General features: G+C 44.0%; 1 protein-coding gene across 8 annotated transcripts in view; it reads left to right on the forward strand.

The window, feature by feature from the left end:
* Positions 1–17,598, forward strand: part of Ddx31 (DEAD-box helicase 31) — a 63,749-nt gene that overhangs the window by 11,976 nt on the left and 34,175 nt on the right. For all 8 annotated transcript variants that reach the window (XR_009593768.1, XR_009593769.1, XR_009593770.1 and 5 more), the window contains exons 7-14: positions 68–112; positions 1,518–1,559; positions 2,455–2,519; positions 4,573–4,692; positions 4,828–4,934; positions 5,824–6,032; positions 6,686–6,862; positions 11,214–11,273. Coding sequence is in view for 4 of the 8 variants with exons in the window: in XM_021641512.2 (XP_021497187.2) it covers positions 68–112; positions 1,518–1,559; positions 2,455–2,519; positions 4,573–4,692; positions 4,828–4,934; positions 5,824–6,032; positions 6,686–6,862; positions 11,214–11,273 (825 nt within the window). In the remaining 4 variants the exon portion in view is untranslated. The remainder of the gene's footprint in view (positions 1–67; positions 113–1,517; positions 1,560–2,454; positions 2,520–4,572; positions 4,693–4,827; positions 4,935–5,823; positions 6,033–6,685; positions 6,863–11,213; positions 11,274–17,598) is intronic.

Raw genomic sequence — 17,598 nt, forward strand, 5'->3', positions numbered from 1 at the left:
CTAACCCTCCTACTTCAGCTTGTACCTGGCACTCTACTCATTGGCATTTCTTTTTTTCTACCAACAGCGTAGTGACGGCCCCTATGCTTTGGTCCTAGTGCCCACTAGAGAGGTAAGCAGCTTACATATAGGTGTTTGTAGGCATTGTAAGTGATAGCCTGTTGACTTGAAGTGCTCTCTCCACTTCTTTCCTGCAAACAAATTACTGCACATGCCGTCCTTCACATTGCTTTCTGGGAACTATTCTGTTGATTGCTGTCAAGGAGAAAGGTTTAAGTGCTCTTGAAAATTATTAGGTAGGTACAAGAGAACATTTCTTCATTGTCTGAAAAACTAACAATACTTAAATTACTGATCCTTCAATAGGAATTGCATTTTTATACTTCAGATATTTTAGAGAAAGTAACTGAAATTTTGGATATAAAAATGAACCTTTTTTTTTTTTTAAATGAAGCTCTTGTTGCTGTTGAAATTCTTTCTTCTTTGTGGAACTACAGTAGAAATTAATTATGTCAGATCTGGGTGATGTGTCCACAGAGAACTTGCTGGAAAATGAAAATTTATAGACAGCTTTGCTTTCTTTCTTTCTTTTTTTTTTTTTAAATTTATTTACTTTTATTTTATGTGTATGAGTGTTTTGCCTGCATGTATGTCTGTTAACCAACATATGTGTACAGTGTCCTTGGAGGCCAGAAGAGAATGTCAGATTCCTGGAACTGAAGTAAGAGATGATTTTGAGCTGCTGTATGAGTGCTGGGAACTGAACCTGGATCCTCTGCAAGAGCAGCCAGTGCTCTTTAACTACTGAGCCATCTCTCCAGGCCCCCGGTCAGCCTTTCATACAGCCTGCTCTGTCCTGCCTCTGTTCCGTTCAGGAGGAACACATGCAGGAGGCACATTGAAAAGTTCTCAGCAGCAAACCTGTCATTTCCGTAGAATGTTGCATGCGCTGTGAACGTGGGGACAACACATAACCTTGGACAAGATTCTGAATGGGCTATTTTAATGATGTTTAATGGTTGCCACCTATATTAGTTTTACTTTTCCTATATCCATTGGGCTCACTGGCTTTATTTGTAAACTGAGGAATGACCACCTGCATTTTCAGATAGCCTGCTGCAGCTTTAGAATGAAGCCAAGTTCCCCAGGTGCTTGTCAGGCCACTGTTGTATTTTTCCTTTTATACTTATTACTTTCTATCTGACTTTCTTTAACCCTATACATGAACTTCTCTGTGTGACACTTTGGGAATTTGAGCCAGCAGAGGGAGCACAAAACACTATTTTTGGATGTCTAAGAAATATATGTGATGTCTTCACCCTTATTCCCTAAACTTACAGATTCCAAAACCAGTTTAAGAAAAGGGTATTTTCATGGTGGATTCTCTATGTAGGATTTACTTGGCCTAAGTGTTGAGGTCCAGTGTTGCACCCTGATAGTTCAGATTGTCTTTTCTTTAAAAATGTAAAATGGAAGCAAGGAGTTCTGCTCACTCTCTCCAACTTTCATACTTACAGTTGGCTCTGCAAAGCTTTGACACTGTTCAGAAGCTGCTTAAGGTAAGAAAAGCCATAAATTTTTGTTGTCTTTTTTCTGACATTGTGAGGGAAGAGCCATGTGGCACAGTCTGTGTTGTGGGAATGGCTCCTGTCTCATCTTCCCAACGTGCCTCTGGCCTCCCTAAGAGTACTTGGTAGATTTCACTGGCAGACCTTAATAGCTTTTTTTTTCCCTTGCTTTTTTTGAGACAAGGTTTCTCTGTGTAGCCTAGGCTATCTACTCACCATGTAGACCAGGTTGGCCTTGAGCTCCACCTGTCTCTGCCTCTCAAGTGCTGGGATTAAAGGCATGTGCCACATCACCCTCTAATGACTTTTGCTAGGAGTTGCTAGAGATTGCTATTGTTGGCATACCCTGGTCTGTAACAGGTGCAGTCATGTGCAGTCATTTGAAGGTGCAGTCCCCATTTAACCCAGTGGAAAGCATCCTGAACCTGTAAGGGGATTCAAGAGAGAAAAGACAGCAGAGCCAAGGTTTAGCTCCTACAAAGGTGGACCAGGAATCTATTTTTCTTTTCTGTGGTCTAGTTAATAATGAGTGGTGAGTGTGTTACTTGGGTTTTTATCCCCTATCCCACCTGCAAGACAGTGAATTTAACTGAAATATATTTTTTATTTGGACACCATGGGAAAAAACAGGGGAGCTAATTGTATCCTTTTATAAGCTCACATTTGTCCTGACAGCACTGGAAGCTGTTGTACAGCTCTGGTCTACCACAGCGGGTACTAACACGAGGTGCCTCTGTGTCCCCAGGCTCAATCTGCACGGAAACTCCTCCCACACTGCAAAGCCGTGTGCTTCCTGCTGCAGACTTGCTTATGCTAGGAACTTAGGATCAGCTCTGCTTCTAGGGAAGAGGCTTTATGTTGATTGTGCTCTGGTATTTTTATGTAGCCGTTCACCTGGATTGTTCCTGGAGTGTTGATGGGCGGAGAGAAGAGGAAGTCAGAAAAAGCTAGGTAGGAGAAAGTGGGTTTGCTTATTCAACTCTTGGAGTGTGTCTGCCCAGTCTTGTTCAGTAACACTTGACTCTTCAACCTGAGAGAGCGCCTTCTCTGCTACTGTGCCTCTTGACCCCATATAGAGACAGACAGGTCAGGAGTCACCTCTAGACAGTACTGTTTGTCACAGATTCCCTTCTGGTTAATGACAGTGCTGTGACGTGCTTAACCCATCCACGGGCTGCCCTACAGGCCTCTTGTTTGGTATACACTCCTTCGTGTGACTCCCTTTGGTGCATATTGGGAGTTTGTGGTTTTACTGTTTAGATTTATAAAAGCAAGGTGATAGCAGACCTTGTGGCCTGCATCTGTAATCCCAGCACTTGGGAGGTTGAGGCAAGAGTTTCAAGGTTTATACTGAGTTCAAGACTAGCCTGGCCTACATGAGACTACAAAATCAATAACAACAACAACAAAACAGGACGATAATTTTCTTAATGCTTAGCAAGTTCTCAGTGCGTTGATTCCCAGCTCTGCATTGGAGCTTGCAATGGGTGTCATTAGAAAATTGTTAGACAGGTAAATGGCACTTGAGTAGTTATACAGTTCTTTGAGTCATCTGTAACTTGAGAGTGGACATCTGTAACTTGACACTTAGAAACATTGGTCAGGTTAGACTCCGCTATAAACAAAGCAATAAGGGTCCAGGTCCCTCTTCTCCATCTTTTTGTGTCCTTACAGAGGCTTCCGTTTGCAAGCTTTGGATTGTTGCAGGAGTTTCAGCCACTGCACTTTAGTTTCCTACTAGAAGTGACAAAAGTTGTCATAAATCCTTTGTTCAAAGGTTCATTTATGATTAAACATTCTTTATATTTTTTATGCTATAGCCAAAGGATAGGCATGTTGCCCCACTTGACTGAAAACTATCTAAGTAAAATTGTTCTCTGTCTTCTGCTATATACATATTATTAAATTATCCAAGAATAAGTTTAAAAAGAAGTAAGCTTTAGTCTATATCATCTATAAGGCAAAGCTCAGGCCCATTTTATGGCAGCTACCCAAAGGGTTCAATATTATAAAACATCTTACCATCATGTATGCCCTAACAGTTAGAATGTGTGTCCATACAGTTAGAATGTGTGTCTATGCAGTTAGATTGTGTGTCCTGACAGATTGTGTGTCCTGACAGTATCTAAGTCTGCCTGGTTCTCTAGCACAGAAGCCTAAAAGAACTGGTTAGGGAGCTAGAAAGGTGTCTCAGAAGGTTAAGAGTGCTTACTGCAGACTTTGGATTCCAGCACCCACCGTAGATGGCTAACAGAACACCTGTGACTTCAAATGGGAGGAGTCCAACACCCCACTCTGGGCTCCATGAGCACCCAGGTGTATACATATACATACATATACACACACAAAATAAGGGGCTGAGAATAGTCAACAGATCTTGGTCTTCCAGAGTTCAGTCCCTAGTGCCAGGTTGGGTAGCTCGTAGGCCTGTAACTCCAGCTTAAGGGCTTCTTTGAGCACTTGCACTCATGTGGCATATACTCATATAGAGACATACATATACATAAAACTGTCATAACGATATGAATTTTTAAAAAGTAGATCCTTTGCTGGGTAGTGGGGGTGCACGCCTTTAACCCCAGCACTTGGGAGACAGAGGCAGGTGGATTTCTGAATTTGTGATCAGACTAGTCTACAGAGCAAGTTCCAGGACAGCCAGGCTATACACCCTGTTGGGGTGGGGAGAGCAGGAATTGATCTTTTAAAAAGAAGAAAAAGATTAGTTAGATGTCCATCTATCCAGAATGTTGTAGAAAGAATCTGTGAATCAGATAAAAAGCTTTGGGTTATATGCTTAAAAATTTCTCTCAAAGTTAAGGTTGTGATTCTGTGTATCTTTAGATCTTAGAAATTCTATACAAAGAATGAAATCTTACCCATTTGTTGTTTTGAGTTAAGGCTTTGGCAGTTGTGCTGGACATAGAATGACTGTCTGCCTGTTTCTTGTGTTTGCTGTTGCTCCAGTGTTTGACATACTTTCTTTTATGATACATGATTTAAACAGGCTCCGCAAAGGCATTAATATCCTTATCTCAACTCCTGGCCGTCTAGTGGATCATATAAAATCCACAAAGAACATTCACTTTAACAGAATACGGTGGCTGGTCGTGGATGAAGCAGACAGGTGAGCCTAGTTTAGGAAGCAGGGAAGGTGAGAGAAAGGGGCTGATTGTCCTGCCATCTCCGGGTCAGTTCTGTAGTTTGGTAGTATCAGGTTTTCTCTTTGCATAGGGTAAAGTCTTTTCTCTTACACCTTCAGGATCTTGGATTTGGGTTTTGAGAAGGACATCACAGTGATTCTGAATGCTATAAATGCTGAATGTCAGAAACGTCAGAATGTCCTGCTGTCAGCAACACTCACAGAAGGTGAGTTGAGAAGGAACTGTGGGCTGATGCAATGGGTGTTTCTCTTAGGGAGAAGGGACAGCCTTTTCCCACTGTCCTCTCATACCCACTGGGTATGCAGATACCTGGTACCCAGGGCCTGGGAGGAGAGAGATGGCTGCTGCTATGCATACTAAAGTGCCTGGAAGGCCCGGCTGGGCCATTTCTTGGTTTTGCTTTATGCTGAGGCAATGGCAGGTCCCACTGTGCAGGTGATACTCTCTCTTCAGCGCTAGTTCTAGTGTGATCATTCTCCTTTCTCATTAAGAGTCCACATTCCTAGCCCCTTCCTGACTCCTCCACCCTTGAAAGAAATTCTTGGCTGTTTTGCAGATTAGAAGCAAAGGCTTAGAAAACAGAACCACTTCACCAGTTTCACTCCACTTGAGGTGTCATTGTGTAGGCACCACCACCAGTGCTTTCATGCCTGTTTGTGGGTTAGTTGATTTTCTAGTCACAATATGATACACAAGTTAGGTGCCATTTGTGTGGCTTCCAAACTGTTTCTAAGAAACATTGCTCTTGAGAGATAATCTTCAAAAAAGGCTTCTGTGGTCAAATAAATTTAGGGATTGTTTTATCACCTCACTCTTTTGGGTAATGGTAGATGTTACCCAAAGGTCCTAAGAAGGCCTGCAGCCATGTCTATTGAACTACTTTAATCTAACGTTTTGTGGTGACCAAAGAACCTTTGGTAAGGTAAGATACAGACATCTGATGAGCACATAGAAACTGCTAGCATAAATGGGCATTGGGCTGTGGATTACCCCACCAACATGGCAATAGGGCAGATCAGTGCTGGACTTTTGTGAATGGGTGCTCTGGGGTACATAAATGACCACGCTGTTTTGTCCTTTTCACTATATCTAAGGTGTAACACGGCTAGCCGATATCAGTTTGCACAATCCAGTCAGTATCTCTGTCCTGGACAAAAGCTGGGACCAGCCCAACCCTAAGGAAGTTGCTAATACCCAGCCAGACAGCTTTGCCATACCAGAGAGTCTCGACCAGCATGTGGTATTGGTTCCCAGCAAGCTGCGCCTTGTCTGCCTCGCGGCCTTCATCTTGCAGAAGTGCAAGGTAGGACTGTGACTTAGATCTGGCCTGATCTAAGAAAGTAGTATATACTTCATTTGTGCTGGGTAAACACAGCAATGAGCTAAAGCACCAAGACAAGAAAAGAAGAGGCTGTCACCTTTGTTCTGAGTGCATGGGTGAGTGAGGGCATGTGTGTTCATGTGTGATTATGAATTCCAAACAGAGGTAAAGAGCCCAGGTTAAGGTTAGTGAGGGTCATAGCGTTAAGTTTGAAATCTGCCTTGTTGGGGCAAACATTAGGGGCATGTCACAGGCGGCAGAGGCATGCAGGAATGAAGTGTTTCTTGCAGACTGCTAGACCTAGTGTATTTGCTTACCAGATTCATGGGGTGAGTCTGGGATATGAGGTAATGGCTTTAGGAGTTGGGGGTTACTGATTATGATAGGCCCGAAGTGTAAGGGACAACTTACCCTAAAAGTACATTTGTTTTCTCTTTGAGGAGGAATTCTTGTCACTTTCCTCTCTGTCTTCTTTGTAGAGTGGAATATCAGTGCTACTATTATTAAATAATTAAAAGCTGTGTCACCATGTTTCCAAATCAGGGCCACCATGTACATGTATCTTAGAGACATGCTCATTTGGAGAGCTTCTATGCTTATGGCTGTGTGCTTGCTTTCTCCTTGTGTTTGTGTAGTTTGAGAAGGACCAGAAGATAATTGTCTTTTTCTCAAGTTGTGAGCTGGTAGAGTTCCACTACAGCCTCTTCCTTCACACCCTGCCTTGCCTCTCAGGGTCTCCCACTTCAGAGCAGCTGCCATCTGCCTCCTGGCCACTGACATTCCTTCGGCTGCATGGCAACATGGAGCAGGAGGTAAGCCCACTGCTTTCCACCCCATATGCAGTGAGCCTGGTAGATAGAGTCCTGGTTCACTTATGTCATTTTCAGGCTCTCCTGGGCCAGGGGGCTGGAAAACCCAAAGTGGGGGAGCTGCTGTGAGGGAGCCTATTGTTCCTTGGGCTCCTTCTCTGGAGTTGCCTCTTCCACCTGAGAGAGCTCACAGGCCTGCTTGGCCTGCGTCTACCTCAGCCAGCTGTTACGGCAACTGAGTAGCACTAAGTAGCTGGCACCAGGGAAGGCTTTTGCCTTTTTAGTACCCAGTGTGTAATTAGGGCTTGATGTCTTCAAATTAAGAGCATTAATGGAGCTAAATTGTGGATCCCATATGGTACTGCTGAGCGCGGCGGCTGTCATTGTCAACAAGACACAGAGCTGCACTCTGTGAGCACTTTGGGCTGGGAGAGGGTACTGTGCACCAAAATGCTTTAGTCCCTGTTCTTCCTCTGCAGAGTGAGCTTCCTGAAGAAGAAGAGTACCCTTCCCTGCCTTTAGATGTTCTGTGGAAGCCTCACTTCTGGGCTCTTAGCAAGGTCATTGTAGGGAGTTGAATGGCACTTGGGAGGGATGCTTCCCTCCTAGACGGTACATAAGCTTGAAGTAGGAGCCATCTTGTGACAAGGTTTCCGGGCATCTTAGAAAATCAAAAAGCTTCAAGTCAGGGTAGCATGGACATGCTGTGAACTAAAAGAGATGGCAAAGGTCTGAGGTGATTGGAAACCATTCCCTAATGGTTTTTGTTCTTTGGCTTTAGCAATTAAGGAAATGGAGGCCAGATAACTGACCTTGCTGAAGGTCACTCGTGGACACAGCTTCTTTGCTATTACACATATGCAAGTCACAGAATATTCTAGGCTTTGGTAGTTTCCTGTTATGCTTTCAGCTCCCTGGTTGGCTGAGCCAGGTTTTGTTCTGAATACCATGTATAGCCACATGGGGTTTTGCTGTAAACTTGGTTTTTAGTCCTTCGGGCCCTTGTTTCCCAGAACCATTCTGTGGGTGGTGGCTGAGGACAGTGAGGAGCTTATGTGGACCTAAAAGACTCAAGAGGTTTCAATAGGTCAGGACATATCCATAGTTAAGTGATAGCAGACTGTGCATCTCATGGGTGAGGTGGGCAGCCCTGCCTGGTGTGCTTCCTTGGGGCACACTGCTTGTGTTCTGGCTCTGACTGGTCAGTTACTGACTCTGACTTGAGATAAGATTTTAGCATTTCTCCCCACAGAAGGCCCTGTGGATGCCCATGGTCTGCCTGCCACCTGAAGTCATGTTGATGTCCATGGGCTGGGACTGCTGCTGCAGACCATATTGGTGTCCATGGCCCATGTCCTGGTTGCCAGTGCTGATGTCTGTGGCCTGTGCTGCTAAGGCCTGTGGCACATGCTAATGTTAGAGGCCATGTGGATGTCCATGGTCCATGCTCCTGCTGACTGGAAAGGGCAAGGCAGTGCTATTTTACTGCCTTTTGCAGTGCTATTCATGACTACAGACTCACAGTTGAGAGAGAAAATCATAGAAGGCTGCTATGACAACTCACTCTCACCCCCACCCCCAGAATATGTAACAGCCAAGCAGGGAGTTTCTTAACCTGTCCTTACGTAAGACTTGAAAAGCCCCTGGTGTCAAGGTTTGCGGCACTGTCCCTTGACGGTTCCAGGTGAGATGTGCCCTGGGCTCGCAGCCCACAAATGACCAGAACTGTTCGCCATAGTGCAGTGGGGCTGTGCCGGTGCCTACAGGGAGATACCCTTTTAGTATGGTTAGTACTTTTTATGTTTTATCTGTCAATGGCAGGTAGTTAAAGTCAGATCTCAGATGTGTGCCTCACTGTGACTTAGGCACACTCAGTCCGTTTTAGAGAGATCATGCTGAAGCCTCAGCGTTCTCTCACCTTTATGACCACAGATCTCTTTTTAAAAAATTAATTGAGGGAACCACTCATGAGTAAAGACTTATTTAAGGAAAGCTCACCTGGTAACAAAACACTGGTCATGTTATAACGTTGCATTTGATTGGCTGGATCCTCTTTGTCTGCATGAGATGTTGTGGTCTTTGGATTTTTATTGGCAGAGATGTTTACATGTTGTTGGTACTTGATTAAAGCATATCACCAGTACAGTGCCGCACAGTGTTTGTGACCCACATGTTTGACTTTGTCAGGCATGGAAAAGGAGCTTAAAAAGCATTGAGGTGTTACTAGTGCCTGTGACATGCTTTATTTAGCACAGGCTGATTTTATTTTCTTCCTTTAAATACACATTTTCTACAATTGAAATATATAATTTTAGTTTATTATAGTTATCAGTATTTTTTTTTCTTTTGACCCAGAGTTTCAGCCCGTAGCCTAGGCTTGCCCTAATAGTCAGTTGCTCCCTGAACCTGGCTTTGAACTCAGAGCAGTCTTCCTGGCTTAGCCTCCTGAGTTCTGGGATTACAAGTGTCAGTCAACCACTGGCTGAGTAACTTTATAAATTGTATGTGGGTGTTGTTCATGGACATGGAGGTGCAGGTTTACCTGTGCTTGGGTGTGGCTCCTCAGGAATCTTTCATCTTGTCTTGAGATGTGGTTTCATTGAAATCCAAACCTTATCAGTTAGGCTATCCTGTTTAGCCAGCACATCACGGGCATCTATCCCTATCTACCTCAGCAGTGTTGGGATCGAAAATGGCTTTGTATGCGTGTATCAGGGCCCAAACCCAGGTCCTTGTGTGTGTAAAGTAAGTACTACTGAGCTATCTCTCAAGCCCAGTCTTTATAAATTTTTAATTTTAGAAGGTTGCCCTGTAAGAAAAAACTGGTATTTCTTTATTCCCCTAGAGCACAGCTTCCTAAACTGTGTGTAGGAGGCTGTGAAAATACAGCAACACTAAAAGGTTCATGAACACACAGAAGCCAGAAACTAACTGAAAGTTAAATGGGTAGAGCTGAGGTGCTTTGTGCGACTTCGCTGCAGCCGGGTTTCGACAGACAGGGTGCACCGTGTCGCGCACACCTGCCACACAATGGCAGTGAGTGCTGCCCAAATGCAGTGTTTGTGCTGTGCGTCCAAACTATTAATTCTCGTATAGAAACAATGTTTTAATTGTGGAAAACAAAGCCTTGTAATAGTCTCTTTTTCTTTCTTAATATGTACGTACTAAATTAGTATATTTTTACATTGTATTTTGTTAAAATATTTGATTTTTGAAATCGATGTTTAAGTTGTCTTGGGCGTCATAGGAAGTCACTAAGTGATTTTTGGCTTTAAATAGGATGTGAATTTCAACAGTTTCATATGTCCACACACTGTATGTGAGGGAAGAAGGGCAGTTCCTCAGAAACCATCTTCCCTTTTTGAAAGGCAAATCTCTGACAGGGAACCCCAAGAATCTGCCTGTCTGCACCTTCCTGGCATTGGGCTTACAAGTGTGTGCTTCCATGCCCAGGTTTTGTTAAGGGTCATGGTGTGGTTTCTGGGGAAACAAACTTAGGCCCTCAGATTTCTAAGCAAGAAAACACTTTTGAAATAACGCTGAGCATGCATTTGTCATTTTGTGCTATGGATTTCTGCAGGCTGGTGTTCTCCACTCTGTTTATGAAGTCAGAATGTCAGCTCTGAAAAATATCGAAGGTGCTTTTGGTTGTGTAGTGTCAGTGCTCAGCCAAGATTGAATTTATAGTGTAAAAAAGCACATCCACTCATTAGTGCAAATTATTTTATTCTTGAATAAATGGTAGAGTTAGATGTCTAGCAAAGAGTGTCAGTTTGTTGGTTTGGTTTGGTTTCTATTTCTTTGCTTTAAAATTAATTTTCACCTTTAGTGCCAGCACTCCTGAGGCAGAGGCAGGCAGATCTCTGTGTAGGACAGAGAGATCTGTGTAGGACAGCCAGGGCTACATAGTGAGACCCCTGTCTTGGTATAGATATAGATAGATAGATAGATGGATAGATGATAAATTTACATGATACACTAACAGTAAATGTTTGATTTGTGTACAGTTTTTCTTTAATAATATTTTAAGATGGTGTATTCTTTGCTGGCACTGGCATTTATGAGTGCATGGCATTTTATGTAATACCCTGTTGATACTGGCTGATTGAAATGTGCTGCTCACAAGGTTCTGCTGCTTTACTTGGTCTCAGGCTCAGTCATACAAGTGTATCTCATGAGATGTGAAGAAGCCACTTCCTCTTTACTGCCAAACCTCTTTGTGCTGTGAAAACCTGAACCTTTCTGTACCAGAAAAAAAAAGTTAGAGGGAAGAAAATTGGAGAAGTTTTGTGAGTTTAAACCCACCTCGCCAGTATTTATTTCAAGAGTTTGTCTGCTTTTCCTGTTCCTGCAGGAAAGAACCTCTGTGTTTCACGAGTTTTCACAATCTGGTACAGGAGTACTGCTCTGCACGGTAAGTGTCAAGATTAACTCCTGTGATAGCAGTAGCTGTGGTTATTTTGTTGCTGTTATTTGAGACAGGGTCTTACTATGTGGTCCTGGCTGGCCTCATAGAGATCCTCCTGCCTCTGCCCTCTGAGTGCTGGGATCAAAGGTATGTACTACCATGCCTAGAGGCGGCTGTGACTTTTGATCCCTTGACAGTTTGTCCGGTGTCCAACCTCCTGGACAGATGGTGCACCTTGGCCTCATGATGGAGCTGGTTTCTCTGTACTTCTGGATTGCCACCTGGCTGTGCCACATGGCACTGGCTGCCACTGTTGAGAAGACTTGGCGATTTACTCACTAATAGTGGCAGCTGTTAGTCTGAAAAGGTGTGAATTTACCAACCAAAAACTTGTAAATTACAGCATTTGGGAGTAGTTGGGGCTGAGAAAGTCTTTGCACAGCACAGTGCTTGTGCTTGCTCTCCTTAAAGAAAAATCTAGGTGCCTGGCAGGTTCTGTCTGCTCTTGTCTGAGACTGTCATCCTAGGAACTTCAGGCCAGTTCATTTGCCTCAGTCTATAGTCCAGCACATAGCTCACTTTTTTACTGTGCATCCCAGCGCTGTTTTGAGATTGAAACACATGTCTTCCATGTCCCACTCCTCCCTAGAGACCTACTTTTCCTTAGCTGTTACTGCCTCCCAAGATTAAAATGCCTTCTCTTCCTGGGCCATGTGGGTGACATAACTTACATATGACTGTTGGAGAAACTTTCATTTATACAGTAAGGAAACTGGACTGTGCACTTAGAGAATCTTGCAAGCCAGTGTTGAGTGGACACTTATTATCTGAGTGCCTCATTTACTACAGTTACTTTCTGAGGAATTCCATGTCCAATTCAAAAGCAACAGAGTCTGGTTTCTTTCAGAATTCAGTTTTTGGATAAGGTCAGCTTCGTGGGTGGGTGGGTGTCTGTGTTTGTGTTTCCATCTACTATAAGGCCTACCCAGAAACCTCACTGCAACTGTATTTTCCTATGTCTGTGGCAATGTGGTTCTGCATACATCCTTTAGACCTACATACATTGTTTAATTTCTCTTAAACCATGTGCCTCCTAAGGAGACCTATGTCTGAGCAAATAACCTTTCTCTTTATGGTCAGATGCTCACACTTGTTCTGAAACCATCTTAAGATGCATGAAGCAAAGATGGAATCCAAGTAGGGTACTTGGTAAGAAAATGGCCAGTAGCCCTTACCACCAACAGGAATGTTCTGGAGCTCTCACCACACTTCTTTGTGTCTTTCACCGTGAGGGAAATAAACTCTTGTCCACATATAATTTCCTGAAGTCTGTTGGTCATAATGGTTGGCTTGTCCAGATTGATTCCAGTTTTGGTTTCAACTTTCCTTAGTGCTGCAGAGAAGACTGCAGAACTGAGTAAGGCTCACCTCTCAGCCAGGATGCAGCTCAGGATCCATGATGATAGGTGGTGTGCTCCTCTGTGTTCCTGCTGCTGCTCCTGTATTTGTTTGCTTTCTCTAAACACTGTTTGTGAGCCAAAGGGCATGTGAGCCACACTGGGATAGATGATTCTAGGGCTGGGGAGATAACGTCACTCTGCCTCCTTATAAGCAGCCTGTTGCTTGCCAGGCTATCTGAACACTCCAGGAGCCTCCATGGTGTTAATGAGGAATGAGGGCCGTGTCAGGGTGAGGCAGATGGAGAACTGGTTTCTCTTGATAAAGGGAATCATGTTGTTAATTGTTGTGTGGAGAGTTTCCCCTTTATACCAAGCCTTTTACCTTTTAACTTATTGCCAAAAGATTCTTTTAATGAGGCTAGAGAAGACTAAATGGCTGTCTTTATGGAAATATGGAGAATTTGCTGTAACTACAGTGTTCTTTACTGTTTGCAAGTTTTTCTACTTCATTTCTTTTTTCCTGCTAGTAGCAGTGAAGGGTATGTAGGATATGTGTTCAACTTAAGTATACTTGTCTTACAAGCTAGGACCTTTGTAATTTCGTGTGGCTTTCCCAGGGCCACATACGTACATGACTCAGTAGTACAGGGCTGTGGAGAGGGGCCAGGCAGGCAGAATTAAAGAAGAGTTGGGACTGAAGCTTGCTGTGCACAAGAGAAGTCTTTCTGAGGAAAGATGGATGGTGAGGTGGTACATACCTCCCTGTAATACCAGCGTTGGAGAAGTGGAAGCAGGAAGATCCAAACCTAGGCCTCAGGACACCCTTTCTCAAGTAAAACATAAATGAGGCAAAGAATGAGGATGAGAAAGGATATTGAAACTTAAAAGTCCTGTTTTTTTAAAATAGGATTAAAAAATCAAAAGAGTCAGGCTCAGGACTTTGTTTTATCTATAGAGTATTTTTTTTTTCCTGCCTGTTCATTGTTACAACTTGATTTGCCCAGAGCCAAAGCAGGGAGTACTCTGTCTTTAGTTCCATGCAGGAAAGTGTTACTGGGTGACCACAAAATGAAATTTTAAAGACTCTTTGGTTTTAAGGTCAACACCAGGATTTTTTTTCTGGTGTATTTATTTTCTTTGGTTGTCCCTGGATAAGTGGAATGCAGTGCCTTCCTCAGAAAGGAGAAGCTTCTGGATTCTGAGTCTGTTGGTTAAATACAGCTAGGATGGATGGATCATGGTATCCACCAGGTAGGTTTCATACTTAACAGACACATGCTGGTCACCTGTGCCCCTCCACCTCCTCCACTGGCTCTTTGCTTTTGCTTTGTTTTCCCTGATTGAAATCCTCCGTTGTCTACAGTTCTTAATTTCCTCTCCTCCTAGGGAATTTACTGTGCCAGTGACCAAAAGACAAAGGAGCAAGGATTGTGCATGTCCCCAGACTGAGTTCAGTGCCTGGAATAAGTATGGTTCTTATGCTTCTCTGGTTGTGCTTTTCAGGGCAAGTTTATCCTTAATACTTTGTTTCTTCTCTGCTAATGGAAGGATCATTTGGAGATTGTTTGCTGTTTACTCAGTCACGCTAACTCATGTTGCCAGTTTTTTGGCGGCTCCAGCCAAGAACTCTTGCCTCTGACAGCTTCTGCACTCTCCCCTTCCTCCTCTGATTACGCAGCCCAATCTGTCACCCGGACAACGGGGGCCTGTACCCTGCTGATGGCTTTCCACACATGGCAATAATGACTTTTGGCAGGCCAGGAAGGCGTCAGAGTCGAATTTGTGCGTCCCTTCTCAGAGAGATGGCAGACCCCCTCTCCCTGTTAGTAAAAGCACTTTGTGAGGTTCTTGGGTAAATAAATGAGTCATTTTAATCCAACTGACAGGCTGGCACCTGAGCAGGCTGCCTTCCATCTGTACTCCTGGGTCTCATGGAGGCCGCCAGTTGTCGAGCCCAGGGCCTTCAAGGCTTCGTTGGTGAATGTCTTTCAGAGCTGACTTTAGTAATTCTTTTGCCCTAATTAGGTTAAAGGAATAAAATGAGGCTGTGTTCAGGCTTGAGTTCTGAGAGCTGAGAGGGCAGCTCTCAGCACCTTTCCAGCAAGTCAGTTTCCTGTTTATCTAGTGTAGGTAGCTAACACTTTTTTGGAAGACGGGCTATTGCCTCTCTAAGGGCTGAGCAGAATGTGGTGAGGGAGAGTGGAAAAGTATTAAGTATTGCCACTATTTCTTTATTATGAAGCAGCACACTTGGGTTACAGTTCTAGGATGGTTCCTACATACACTATCTCATTTGTCCTTCATTAGCAAGGTAGTTCTTAGCCATGGTACAGGGTAGGTGTCTTGGCGCAGTGAGCTGACCGGCCCTGGGCTGGCTGGCTCCCATGCTTACCGTGCTGGTACCAGTCCTCCCTGCTGTGGACCAAGTCTGATTCCTTCCCTCGGCCTCTGGTGCCTGGGCAGGGGATGCAGAAAGTGTCTGGATTAAGCCTAGGTGGAAGGGCCTGGCTATTTGCAAGCTCTGCCCAACAGAAGAAACAGCCTGCAGTGACACATGTCTGCAGTCCTGGCTTGAGAGGCTGATATGGGAGGAATAGAGGTCAAGTTCAGCCTGGGTTCCTTAGCAAGACTGTCAGAGATGGACATGGTGGGTGGGTGGCTGGGTGGAGTGGAAAAAGTAGTGATAGATCAGAAAATTGTCTCACCAGTTGTGTTGTTCTGGGAGCCCACCTATGGCCTCACACACACCAGCCAAGTGCTGCGCCACTAAGCTGTAACTTCAGTCCTGTTGTAGAATTTAATATCTCTCCTGGTGGAATTTACCAAGCTTGCTGTGTGGGGTGGAGCTTGTCACAAGCAGGCATAGCCTCCGCAGCCATTTTCATTCAGATGCTCTTGAAATTTCCTACGTCTGTCCAGCCCAGGTCTGGGATATCAGGCGTATCACATCCTCTCTGTAAAGTTCAGACTTTGTGTCCCCACAGCAGAGCACTGAAAGCTAGCAGACTAAAGAACATTCCTAAACATTGGCAGTGGTTAGTGCTGCACACTTCTGCTCCCTGTAGAGAACATTCTAGGCTGCATTCTCACACACACTCTAGATTGTGAGCTCCACAGCACCAGCTTTGGGCTTTTGGAGGATGCTGGGCTGATGGCATAAGCTTCCACTTACACACTTAGAAGTGTAGCCCGGTCCTGCTCAAGCATCTTGTTCAGTCCTTTCCTTGCTTCTTACAGAAACTTAGCATTGACTAAGGTGTTTTTCTAAATTCTTACTTTGTCATTGTTTTGATTTTTTTTAAGACATTATTGGAGACCTGGCTATCCTGAAACTTGCTGTCTAAACCAGGCTGGCCTCAACCCCACAGACATCTGCCTGCCTCTGCTTCTCTAGTGCTGGTATTAAAGGCCTGAGCCTACACACTTAGTAAAATCCTTACTTTAAAAGAAAAGAAAAAAAAAAGTGGTAGGGGAGGCTGTTTTGAACACAAACATTTCTTGACAGTGCAATTAAGGAAAGCGTGGTGGACTTAGAAAGTCATCCTTTGCATCATCATAGTAGCACTTGATATAGACAAGGAGCAGCCATAGAATGGAGACCCTTGGGTGAATTGTTTAGGGATGATACTCCCATGACTTTGAGTCTGACTCCCCAGTTAATGTCTCTGGTCAAGTAGAGAAAGCTGGTGGACACCACTTAGTCTAGGGATTAAGCATTTCCCATGTTCAGCCAATAAGCCTCCCTATGACGTGGAGCCACAAGTAATCCACACCACCCCAAAGGTACCATTCCTGTCTGAACTTACCATGTGGAAGCAAGTAAGAATAGCTAGAGTATGGAATGCTTTTTGAGACAGCATCAAAACTAAACAAGGAGCTGGAGAGATGGATAAACAATTAAGAGCACTTGCTGCAGAGGACCTGGATTTGGTTCTTAGCACGTGTGTCAGTGCTTTACAACCACCTGTAACTCCCGTTCCAAGGACTACTACACCCTCTTGTATGCACATGATACACATAAATATACATTCAGGCGACACATATACACAGAAAAAAAAAATTGAAAACCCTAAAGTCAGTGGAAAGCAGGGATCCTGTTAGTGTTCTGTTGCTGCGAAGAGACAACATGACCATGGCAGCTCTTACAAAGGAAAACACTTCATTGGGGCTGCCTTACAGTTCAAAGGTTTAGTCCATTATCACGGCAGAGAGTATGGCATCATGCAGGCAGACGTGGCGCCGGAGAAATAGTTGAGAGTTCTACATCTGGATCATCAAGCAGTAGGAAGAATGACACTGGGCCTGGCTTAAGCTTCTGAAACCTCAAAGTCCCCTTCCTCCTAGTGACATACTCCCTCCAACAGACTTACAGGCCATTCCCTATAAGTCTGTGTGGGCCATTTTCATTCAGACCACCTCTGGCACAATTCCAGCTTAAGGAGGTCTGTAACTCTTGAGCAGCAATTATGCTCATTGCTCACTTCTGCACTGGAAAGAAAAGCATCAGTAGGAGTCACCTCCAGTAAAGTGGAGAAGTTTGACACCGACTGTCGGTGAGAAGACAGTGTTTTTCTGATGGGTAGCAGAAGAGAACTGTTTACCTAGGAGACCTTGCTAAAGTATTAAAGACTGAAATGTCACAGCATTTGCAAGTGGCTTTAAGTGTGAGTGTATGCATGTATTTCACATACTTTCAAGTCTTTGTTTCCTGTTTCTCTGTGTGTTCAGACTGAAGCAGATAGCAAATGTGTTAAGGATTAGCAGTTGATGGGTTACAGAGAAGATGGACAAAAAAAATTTTAGGGGAAATGATAACACCTATTGTTTAAAACAAAGCACATGCCATAGGGAAATATAAACAAACGAAAGAACCACCTTGAGTTTCTCTGTCTGGAGAGGTTTCTTTTTGTTGTGTGAGACAAGATTTCACC

This window comes from Meriones unguiculatus, chromosome 8, assembly GCF_030254825.1.
Source record: "Meriones unguiculatus strain TT.TT164.6M chromosome 8, Bangor_MerUng_6.1, whole genome shotgun sequence".
Taxonomy (NCBI): domain Eukaryota; kingdom Metazoa; phylum Chordata; class Mammalia; order Rodentia; family Muridae; genus Meriones; species Meriones unguiculatus.